This window comes from Numenius arquata, chromosome 8 (genome assembly GCF_964106895.1).
Source record: "Numenius arquata chromosome 8, bNumArq3.hap1.1, whole genome shotgun sequence".
Taxonomy (NCBI): Eukaryota; Metazoa; Chordata; class Aves; order Charadriiformes; family Scolopacidae; genus Numenius; species Numenius arquata.
In genome coordinates this window covers 20,751,910-20,764,349 of record NC_133583.1, presented here as the reverse complement: position 1 = coordinate 20,764,349, position 12,440 = coordinate 20,751,910, and the positions used below count along the sequence as shown (strand labels likewise).

Genomic DNA, 12,440 nt, shown 5'->3' with positions numbered 1-12,440 from the left:
TTCCCTTCCAGCGTGTAAACCATTCCATACAGCTTGATGTCATCTGCAAAACTGCTGAGGGTGCACTCAATCCCACTGTCCATGTCGCTAACAAAGATGTTAAACAGCACCAGTCCCAATACCAACCCCTGAGGAACACCAATCATCACTGATCTCCACCTGGACATCAAGACGTTAACCCTAACTCTTCGGGTACGACCATCCAGCCAATTCCTTATCCACCAAGCGGTCCATCCATCAAATCCATGTCTCTCCATTTTAGACATATGTTCTAAGCTTTACACGTAAAGCTTAAATAAAACATTCAAACCAGGAAAAATCTGAGAGTCCATATGGAATCTAACCAAGTTTGCCAAACTTAACATTTAGAATGAGACAGGCTCCCGTCAGAACCATTTAACAGAAAAGAACTATAGAGAACATTACAGTTAAGACACTATGCACATACACAGGAAAAAGAAAAAAACTCAATAGCATAAGAGTAATATAACAAATTATGCCATCACTTACATATACTCCGTCCAATATCCCACTTACTTGTGGTAGGTAAAACAGTGCTCATGTTCCTTTAAGAAAAGAAAGTTCTCTGCTTTGCTAAGGTGTTTATAACTTTTCTAATGATGTCACCTTAGAAAGTTAAATACTTGAATGAATAATGAAAGTGACAAGTAAAAAAGTTGGAGTGCCTCATACTTTTATGTTTAATATATACAGTAACTACATCACCAAGAAAGCCTGCAAGGTCATTTCTAATAGTTTACAATGATGAACTGCAATTTTTTTTCTAACCAAACAGTACCCTTTTTAGAGATGCAAAGGATAATATGAGGCTATCCAATGATAAATTAGGAGAAAAATCATAAATGTTTCATGAGGAGATACTGTGTAATCATTAATCTATTATTTTAGCTTTTGACTCGCAGGACTGTTTAATCAAGCATCTTAGACAACTCATAGAATCATAGAATGGCTAGAGTTGGAAAGGACCTTAAAGATCATCTAGTTCCAACCCCCCTGCCATGGGCAGGGACACCTCTCACTAGAGCAGGTTGCTTAAAGCCCCATCCAGCCTGGCCTTGAACACTTCCAGGGACGGGGCATCCACAACTTCCCTGGGCAACCTGTTCCAGTGCCTCACCACCCTCACTGTAAAGAATTTCTTCCTTATATCTAATCTAAATCTCTTCTCTTCCAATTTAAAACCATTGCCCCTTGTCCTGTCACCACTCTTCCTGACAAAGAGTCCCTCTTCAGCTCTTCTGTAGGCTCCCTTCAGGTATTGATAGGCTGTTATAAGGTCTCCCCGGAGCCTTCTCTTCTCCAGGCTGAATGACCCCAGCTCTCTCAGTCTGTCTTCATAGGAGAGGTGCTCCATCCCTCTGATCATCCTCGTGGCCCTCCGCTGGACCCGTTCCAACAGGTCCATGTCCTTTCTGTGTTGAGGACTCCAAAGCTGGACACAGTACTCCAGGAGGGGTCTCACGAGCGCAGAGTAGAGGGGCAGAATCACCTCGCGAGACCTGCTGGCCACACTTCTCCTGATGCAGCCCAGGACACGGTTGGCTCTCTGGGCTGCCAGTGCACACTGCCTGCTCATGTTGAGCTTCTCATCCATAAGCACTCCCAAGTCCTTCTCCTCGGGGCTGCTCTCCAGCCATTCTCCACCCAACTTGTATTTGTGCCTGGGGTTGCCACGTCCCAGGTGCAGGACCCTGCACTTGGCTTGGTTGAACTTCATGCAATTTGCACGAGCCCACCTCTCCAGCCTGTCTAGGTCCCTCTGGATGGCATCCCTTCCCTCCAGCGTGTCAACTGCGCCACCGAGCTTGGTGTCATCAGCAAACTTGCTGAGGGTGCACTCTATCCCACTGTCCATGTCACCGACAAAGATGTTAAACAGTACTGGTCCCAGTACCGACCCCTGCGGAACACCACTCGTTACTGGCCGCCACCTGGACATTGAGCCATTGATTGTAACCCTTTGGATGTGGCCATCCAGCCAGTTCCCTATCCACCGAGTGGTCCATCCATCGAATCCATGAGTTTCCAATTTTGAGACCAGGATGTCGTGCGGGACAGTGTCAAATGCTTTGCATAAGTCCAGGTAAATGACGTCAGTCGCTCTGCCCTTGTCTACCAAGTCTGTGGCAGTATTGTAAAAGGCCATCAAATTTGTCAGGCACGATTTGCCCTTGGTGAAGCCATGTTGGCTGTTTCCAATCACTTCTTTATTCTCCATGTGCCTTAGCAAGGATTTCAGGAGGATCTGCTCCATGATCTTGCCAGGCACAGAGGTGAGACTGACCGGCCTGTAGTTTCCCGGGTCTTCTTTGTTTCCTTTTTTGAATATTGGAGTTATGTTCCCTTTTTTCCAGTCAGTGGGAACTTCACCAGACTGCCACGATTTCTCAAATATGATGGAGAGGGGCTTAGCAACTTCGTCCGCCAGTTCTCTCAGGACCCATGGATGGATTTCATCAGGTCCCATGGACTTATGCACCTTCAGGTTCTTTAAGAGGTCTCGAACCTCGTCTTCTTGTACTGTGGGTGGTTCTTCATTCCCAGAGCCCCTGTTCTTGCCCTCCGTGACTTGGGCAGTGTGGTTAGGGCCCTTGCCAGTGAAGACTGAGGCAAAGAAGTCATTCAGTAGCTCAGCCTTATCCATATCCTGGGTGACCAGGTCTCCCGTTTCCTTCCGGAGGGGACCCACAGCTTCCCTCGTCTTATTTTTATCCCTGATATATCTATAGAAGTTCTTCTTGTTATTTTTCACATCCCTGGCTAGATTTAGTTCTGCCTGGGCTTTCGCTTGCCTGATCAGGTTTCTGGTGACTCGGACAGCTTCTCTGTATTCTTCCCAGTCTACCTTTCCCTGCTTCCACCCTCTATAGGCCTCCTTTTTGGTCCTGAGTTTGTCCAGCAGTTCCTTGTTCATCCACGCCGGCCTACTGGCTATTTTACCCGATTTCTTCTTTTTTGGGATGCACCTCTCCTGAGCTTGGAGGAGGCAATCCTTAAATACCACCCAGCTTTTTTGGGCCCCTCTCCCTCATAAACTCATGTTTATGTAGAGAGCAGCTATATCAGTGCTTTTTCTTATGTAGCACTTGAGCAGATGTGAGCACAGCAACACCTTTCAGCAGTGCTTTCTGTGCTATTCTTAAGAGAGTACCTACAGAGCAAGAGGGGGTTAGCAAGTGATAAACAGAACCATTAATGTTTTCTAGCATGTTTTCAAGTCAAAGCTTGATGAGACAGTGTGCAAGACACTTCAGAAGTTGATTATGACCTGAAAAAACAAGCAAATTTGTTTTAGTGCAACGTCCACAGCTTTTTACGGGGTGAGGGGGAAGCAGCCTATTAGCTCTGGCTCTACTCCTCTAGATTGTTTTGAAGTCACTTGATACCTGTGAAAGAGTTGAAGCTTTCTGCATGTTCTCGTGTCAACTCAGGACAACACTCCTGACCGTACCCTTCAGCATCACCCTTTTCATTAGCCTCTCCTTCTGTTGTAGTTTTGAAGTATATGAAGTGGAGAGACAGCATAAAGTTAACACGCTCCAAGATCAGGATGATGTTGAACTTCAGGGAACTCAACAGAAAGAGCAGAAAAAGATCAAAAGATTCAGAAGTCAGAGCAAGCGAGAAGAACGTTCAGTGATTACTGAAGCTTCTCTCTGCGATATATAAATCAGTTCCAGAAAAAAATTGAAGAACCAACTCTTAAGAGATTTGTCCCTCTTCCAGATGATCCTAAAACAATGTGAGAAGGATTTCTCAACACATATTGGCCAGCAGCTAATGGAGCAGTACGAAACAGTGTGGAAGAACTATTTGGGTTTGGCTCTGGCAAAAGAAGTATAATATTTCTGATACTAATGAGAACTTACTCAAAAAGACCCCAAAAATATACAAGTCTTGGTCTTAGTGGTCATACAAGCAGTGTGATACTCTTAATACTAAATAATACAAAAATTTTGAAGGTACAAAAGAATATTCTTTTAACATTCATGTCATAAAATGCCAACTTTGTGTTGAGTCATAAAATGACAAAAGCTGACCTACAGTTTTACAACAGACATTAACATTTGTCTGTTGTGTTTACTAAACGATGTTTCCCAGGACCAAGGCAATTTTCCTCCAGCTACTCAGATTTTTTTTGAAATTAGGTGTTACCCAGACAAATTATATCAGAAATAATTACACTTACTCGTATTACCCAGCTTTCTTTATGGAAAGGTTTCAGAGAACAAATTGGAATGCACTGTAAATCTGAAGGCAGTTTACTATTTTGTAAGGAACATAAGCTTTTTCTCTTGTCTGCTTTTTGTAACCAAACGATTATTTAGTAACATATTCTGTTGCCATAGAATACATGGCTAAGAAAATGGCTTCGGGTACAAATTAATATGGCAATATTATTTGTTATGAATATTCTGTAAGACGGAAACTGTCTTTTTGGCAATGTTTGTCAATAATATCCCTTGGCAGACCTGTTGAAGTCTTAGCAGAGTTTGCATTATTTGTTCATTAGGTCCAACTCTTTCAGTAAGACTTGATTTCCCAAGAAATGTAAAAGATATTGCATATGGACAAGGGCAGTTTATGGACTTCGTTACACATCAAACACTCACTTGCCTAAACCAGGCTTTGGATCCAATCTGTTAGCCATTATTATATTAGTTTACCATTCACAAAGAGTTTTACTTTTCTCTTTGTGGCCTGCTTTCAAACACAAGATATCACACTTAAAAATGCAAAGCTGGGGGTGTGGTAAAATGCTCTAATACCCATGCTTGAAAGGGGTAGCAAGACCTCGCGTTGCTTTTTTGATTCAAGCTTTCAACACTTTTGATTCAAGCTTTCCTCATCTACAGAGTGGGCAGAAGCAGTGCTCTTTTATACAGCACAGAGAACAGAAGCACATCATGCAATGATGTTGTAAAGACACAAGCAAGTCTGATCAGCTGTCCCAGGGCTGTGTGACATACTATACGCTGATTAGTTGCTGCTTTCAGTCAAGAATAGGCTAGTGATGCTTACTAGGAAAGAAAGACTCAAGAAGGAAAAAAATATGCCAGCTATTAACTTAGCTTATTAATATAAAAGTATTTTCAAGTCATTTTGTGTACATGAATAATTGCAGGCACTCAAACACATGCTATGTAGTAACAGAGATGTTATAAAAATGTGTTTTAATCAGGAGTGGATGACCAAAGCGTAACAAGCTAAGCAAAAAAATGTGTAATTCACTAAAAATTAAATACTGGAATGAACACTATATGTAGGAAAAAAGTAATTAATAGATGACTCATATCATGAGGACAATTAAGCATTGGAATAGGTTGCCCAAAGACATGTGAAATCTCTGCCCTTGGAGGTTTTTAAGATGCAGCCAGACAAAGTGCTAAGAAAACTGTTGAGTTCAATGTTGATCCTTTTTTGCCCAAAAGGCTGGAAAAGAGACTTCCCAAGATCCCTTCCAACCTGTACAATTTTGTGATTCTATAAATGCATATACCTGTCAGGCTTCCAAAAGAACAATATCAGCACCTTACAGGGATGTGTTGATGTATTCAAAAAGTAGAGCAAGATGCTTGAAGAGGACTGATGAATAAGACAGAGACTACCATAATGCCTTTCTATAACTCAGTCTACCGGTCTCCTCACTTCAAAGGGAATTGTGCAGAATTAGCAATCGTATATATTTTGGAAAAATAAGATACTAAACCAAGACCCAATGATTAGAGTCTAGAACGATACTTTAAATGTTTAGAAAATTAACTTTCTTCAGCCTCCTACATAGTTCTTACCTCCTATTTGGAAGCATTTGATGCTAGCTACTGAAAATACTTCCACATAAGATGGTATCGTATCATGTATTAACACCTCAGCAAGTTGCAATATTCATGTAACATTGTGATAACATTACATTGTCATATTTCCCTCCTTTTGCTTTTGAGTTTTTCATTCAAAGACCCTGCATTTAGTATATATGTAACATTTTAAATGTTTAAATTGGTGAAACAGGCCCAGGTTGCCCAGAGAGGTGGTCAATGCCCCATTCCTGGAAACATTCCAGGTCAGGTTGGACGGGGCTCTGAGCCACCTGCTCTGGTTGAAGATGTCCCTGCTCACTGCAGGGTGGTTGGACCAGATGACCTTTGAAGGTCCCTGCCAACCCAAACTATTCCATGACTCTATGGTAAATGTGAAAGCTACCATACAAATGGTATACCATACCTCTACTCTACACTGGTGAGGCCACAACTGGAATACTGCATCCAGTTCTGGGCTCCCCAATTCAAGAGGGATAGGGAACTACTGGAAAGAGTCCAGCGAAGGGCAACGAGGATGATTCAAGGATTGGAGCATCTCCCTTATGAAGAAAGGCTGAGAGAGCTGGCACTCTTTAGCCTGGAGAAGAGAAGGCTGAGGGGAGACCTTATCAATGCTTATAAGTATCTAAAGGGTGGGCTGAAGGAGGAGGGAGCCAGACTCTTTTCAGTGGTTGCCAGTGAGAGGACGAGGGGCAACGGGCACAAGCTGGAACATAGGAGGTTCCACTCAAATATGAGAAAAAACTTCTTTACGGTGAGGGTGACAGAGCCCTGGAACAGGCTGCCCAGGGAGGTTGTGGAGTCCCCTTCTTTGGAGATTTTCAAGACCCGCCTGGATGAAGTCCTGAGTAACATGCTCTGACATGCTCTGGGCAATCCTGCTTCAGCAGGGGAGTTGGACTAGCTGATCTTTATGGTCCCTTCCAACTCTAAAAATTCAGTGAAGTTCAGTGAAATTCAGTGAAATAACTTCAGATCTAAGATGGAATAATTAACAGCAAGAAGCTCAGAAAAGGCACAATTATGTTCCTCCTGAAAGCCATCAGAACCACCCAAAATTATTTTGATATTACACACCTATTGGAATGGAAAACTACATTTTTTTGTGAGAGAGTGCTGACATTCAGCAACAGTAACATGAAAGTTTGAAACATCTCGTTAACAGTGTCATAAGCACTTCATTTGGAGTTAAAGTTTATGTTAGACAATACATTTAATATCAGAAAATATTAAATATTCATAATCTGAGTAGATTTGTTCTGTGGTAGTGCTAGTTGGAGAATGATGGGTTTATTTTATGACAGCTTTTAAGGCTTGGATTTTTTTTTCACCATGCATTAGGATGCAGAATAAAAAGAGGAAAAGAGTAAACCAACCTCTTCAATATTTCACAGAACACAGCTATATGAAGATGGTAAGTCTCTCTCTCCCCTTCTTCATTTTGTTCCTTTCAGTTCCCCTGTCCTCTTTTGCTCTAGTTATTCTGGCCCACAGACACCTTCCTTTGAAAATGTTACCAAAAGTAATAAAATTTTAAGAAGTTTTCTGCTTTGAATAATGTGTTATTTCTTTGAAATTATTCAATCCAATTGAAGCATATAGCACATTTAACAGGCTAGCCTAAAGACACTTGCAATATTATGATAAAAATCTAGAAGTCAATCTGAAATGTTTCCTGGAAATGAGCATATAATAAATTCAATCTAGTGTGAAGGACTATGATTGGATGAGCTTAAATATGAACTTTTGAAATGCCAATGTATCAGAAATGGACACCGCAGCCCACTCATCTATATTACAGAGCATTTAATTCTTTTGTAGCATCCACAACACATGACTCCTCTGTCTTTGTTTAGCGGGTTTGGGGAGGCAGTGAGATGGCAGATTTTCAGTGACTTTGCCTGTAACAAGTGGCAAGTGTAAGAATAGTAAAATTCTTAAATACATCTAAAAAGCAAACTTACATCCAGGAAAAAAAACATATCACTGGAAACCAACTGCAAGGTCATGTCAAGCAAAAGGCTTTACTTACTAATTACAGGAGCAGAACCGTAAAAAGAAATGATCGCTATTGGCTATGAAAGATCCTTACTGCATGTTTCTTGAGCAATGGAAGCTCTGCGTAGACCGACTGCTGAATACCCCAGTGTCTCCTGAGGAACACGGGAATCTACCAGGCTGCTTCCTCATGGTTTTGGAAAGAGAACTGATGTTCATGGTAAACTGATCTTAGTGTAAATATATGAGTAGTCTACTTCCTACAGGACCCTAACCTAATTTTTTTAAGCTTGAGACATATAAACCTGAATATTGGGTATTCATTCCATTTTCTTTGCACTTCTGTTGCAAGACTGCTAGTTATTTCTGCTTAGTTGAAAAGCTTATCTTCCCATTTCAAGTGGGCAAAGCATGTCCCTTTCTCAGTCTGTTGCACCTAACCTCATCAGAAAGGCGGTTATCAAAATTACACTGAAATAAAATTCAGTAAAATTTATTTCACCTACCAGTAAGCTAAAGTTTTAGCTAAGCTACCAGAAAAAAATAAAATAAAATAAAATAAAATATTAAACAGTTTCACTGGGGAAATGGTATAAGCTGAAAGAATCTCGTGCGATATGCATATGAAGACCAATAAAAATCTGGATGTAAACTACAGAAATAAGAAAAAAAATATATATCCTTTCTGAAGTAACTACAGCCTCTCCCTCTCAGCAAATGACTTCTACCAATGCTATTTTTCTTAAGCACTGTGCAGTTCTGCACACCCTTGCATGCATGCACACAGGTGCATTCACAATACGTGTTTTCTCCTCCACCCTTGGGTCAGATTAAACTACGGTAGAATAGATCTCCATCTTCAGACATTCTTTCTGATGGAAAAAAAGAAAATTAGTTTGCTCAGTTTCATTTCTTCACTGCCAGCTGCAGCTCCTCAGACAACTCTAAACCACTTTTGTATCTCCCTGGAGTGCACACTTCAAAGACATATGGACATTTATCTTGTCACTCCCTTCTATCACCTTTGCTTCTCTGTATTTTTCTCCTCAGTTTTTTCTCCACTCTTTCCTCTAAACTATTCAAGCTTGTATTTATCCCTAGACAGTCTTTCTCAGCATTTTTCCTGCAGTGACTTGATAAAAGCAGAGCTCCATAAATCTGTGTGTGCAAATACTTAGCTGAAAAATGCAGTACCAGATTGACTGACACAGTTGGCAAATGCAGACAGAATTCAGCAAAAAATTTGGTAGGAAGAAAGACGCGTGTGGTTGAAAAAGCTGAAAAATTTCACTCTGACATTTTCTAAATGAAAAAAAACCTGCTCTACTTTTCAAACATTTAATTTATAAACGTAGACTACTGAAACAGAAAGAAATAAGAAAATCCAACCACACTTTCAAATTAAGTAATAAACAGTTAAAAAATAAATGCATAAAATGTTTCAATCCACCAACTCTTTTTTTCCTGGTATTCTTTGCTTCCAACATGAGAAACCAGTGCTTTTTTCAGACCCTGCCACCCCCTCCAGAAGTATGGCTTTTTTCCTTTCTCTCTTTAGTTGATTAATTATATATTCTACTCAGAACTATATCTGCCACTACTCCAGGGGCAACCTCTCCTTCATCCCATGACTCACTCAGGCTGTGAAGTAGCATCTCTCTGTTGGGTGTCCAGTATGGAATGGCATCCACTCAATAAGTTATGGGTAGATACTTTTGGTTTTTTCTCCTACTGTGTCCATCTTTATATCTGAGTCTTTTCATCATTTCTGCTTTTGATGTTCCATTTGCATTTGTTGTAGGTTGCTTATATTTCTGCATTCTCTGTGCTTCTGGGTAATTTACTGGTGTTACTGAGAGTTTCAACTCCTGTCAGTTTGGGACAAACTTCAAGTTTTGGATACTTCATGTACAGAAATCAACACTATACAGTATTGGTTTCAGGGTTCAAGGACTGGCCAGTAGTGTAGTATGCTAAACTAACAAAACCAAACCAAAAAGAACCAGCCTCATCTAACAGAAATAGGGAAAAAGAAAATCATTAAAACTAAGAGGAACAAAACAATGCAAAGTATGACTGATTCTTAATTACTGGCTATTACAATTTATATACCCCCAAGTATAGTTACTGGGGGCAATGCAAGATGCACTTGAAATTCTACTATTATGATTTAAATAAAGATAAATTACAACAGGGGCTTGGAGCACAAGAGAGTCATAATAGAGCTGATGCACAGAATTTGAACCTTACCTTTCCAGTAGACTTTGTTCCTTTCCAAATGCAAAAATAGCAGATAGTCCAAGCAGCAAGGAGGCAAAGTGCAAGTTCCCAGCGAAGATTCCCAATATGTTCAATTCCATCGGATATAGCTAGCACCCTTCGTCTTCCAAGAAAAAAAAAAAAAAAAAAGGAAAAAAGGTAATAATATTGAAGCAAAACAGCACTACGTATAAAACACTGCTAAAACCAAATCAACTTCAACCAAGGAGACTCCTGGTTACTGACTACTGAAAATGTATCATGCCAAGATAGAGGAGATAGAAGGAAAAAACAGAATATTCTCAGTGGATTTTGCATCTGGTTAAAAATTAACAAATGTTTAATTTTTCCAGGTCAGTGACAAAATAAGAAAGATTTTAAAATAGTTTTTATATAATGTAAAACTCAAAGAATAAACCCCTTATTTATTCAAATAACTGACATATATAAGCGCAAAATAGAACACAAATAATAAATGCTTTCTTAAATTTTACTGTTGTTTCAGAAAAAAACATTTCTAATATTATTTTTTACCTTGTAACGTTTGTTTTCATAAATTTCCTTTTCTAATTGAACTATAATTTTAAAACATTTCTTTCCAGAACTGTCAAATACCATGATGTTCTCCAGATGGATTTTACTTTGGAAAAGCTAACATTAAAATGTTAATATTAAAACAAATACCTCACAACTTTTTTGTGAAAAGTGGTCAGCAAAAATATGTATTACATTTACTATTGGAAAATAAGTGTGTTTGAAACACTAGCCACCAGGTTCTATAGACATAAATCCTCATGTATTTTAGGAACACCCCTCACAGCTCACAGACCTGGACCAAAGAATTTACTTAGTAAGCAAGAAAAAGAGAGTTATGAATTTTTATTTTTTTTTTTAAACAAGAATTTGGGAACAGAAAAATCAAGTGAATTGCTAGTATTCATAAAGGAAACCTGCAGAGCCAGGCTTCAATACTAGTTTCCAGAAATCTGGGCTACCGTTTTATTCACGAGAATGGTTTTTTTATATAAGAATGATTCTTTTAGCTGAGAGATGCATGGTCCTTTTATGCCCTTTTATTTTTACTTTAAATAAACACTCAGATTAAAGAAAATGTAAATTATTTACCAGCCTATAAATAAAACATGGGTAATCCTGGTTGTATGGATGAAGAGGTTAAAAGCAAGAGCAAAAATTTATTCCTATAATGCTCTATGATTTCATAAACTCTCTTGAGATTTTTCAATTGTCCTTCAGCCTGAAAGAAACCCTACAGATAATTAAAAGGCTCTTTTTCAGGAATCTCAATTTTCCAGAATAATAAAAGCACGATTTACCTGGTATGTGAGGTCAGAAATTGATATGGATTTTAATTCCATACATTCAGAGATTTAGAGACACCTCATCATTTTTAAACAACTTAAAGCGATTAGTCATTTGCTAATTATATACACAGAATAATTTATTTCAGTCATTCATCCCTTTTACCGGTTTAATCAAATCTCTATAGGGACTGGTCACGGCTCATTCCAGTGTGTTTCATAAATGTATTTGCATACCACATATTCACATAGAAGTTTCCAACATTCAACTTTACCTCAGTTATCCTGAGCAAAGTTTTCTCTGAAATCTTTATTATGTTATCTATACAATCTCAGAGTCCCTGGACTTACACTGCCCTCTCTGCCACAGACATTATAAATGAAAACAAATAAACTGAATTTCACAGGTGCGCTGATATAGTTAAAAGCCCTATAACAATAATCACTGTATTATATCAGAGAATTATTTAGTTCGGAACAGACCCTTAAGATCATCAAGTCCAACTGTAACCTAACACTGCCAAATCCACCACTAAACCATGTCCCTCAGCACCATGTCTAGGGATCTTTTAAATACCTCCAGGGATGGCGATTTCACCACTTCCTGGGCAGCCTGTTCCAATGTCTGATAACACTTTCAGTGACAAAACTGTTCCTAATATCCAATCTAAGCCTCCCCTGGCGCAACTTGAGACCATTTCCTCTTGTCCTATCTCCTGTTACCTGGTAGAAGAGACCAACATCTGTATATATAATCAATGTACAGACAGTTATACAGATAGTGTAATTAATTACAATAAAATATATTGAGTTGAGTATTAAGTTAAAAAAAAGTCCAACCTACAATGGCCCATATAAAATAATTCTTCTTTTTGCATTTGATGCAAAATAAATTCATTGGCTGAAGCAATGAATTCAGGGAGTAAAAAGTATGATCATATAATTCAAGGCCATGGCTAAAATAAATAAATGTTGGGGCTACCTGGGGAGGAATCTGATCTGGTTCTTTCTGCTTTCATCAGCA

At 39.2% G+C, this 12,440-nt stretch overlaps 1 protein-coding gene across 1 annotated transcript in view; it reads right to left on the bottom strand.

Moving 5' to 3' along the window:
- Window positions 1-12,440, bottom strand: part of SLC6A11 (solute carrier family 6 member 11) — a 100,652-nt gene that overhangs the window by 63,315 nt on the left and 24,897 nt on the right. The window contains exon 5 of the mRNA XM_074152726.1: window positions 10,089-10,221. Within this exon, the coding sequence (XP_074008827.1) occupies window positions 10,089-10,221 (133 nt within the window). The remainder of the gene's footprint in view (window positions 1-10,088; window positions 10,222-12,440) is intronic.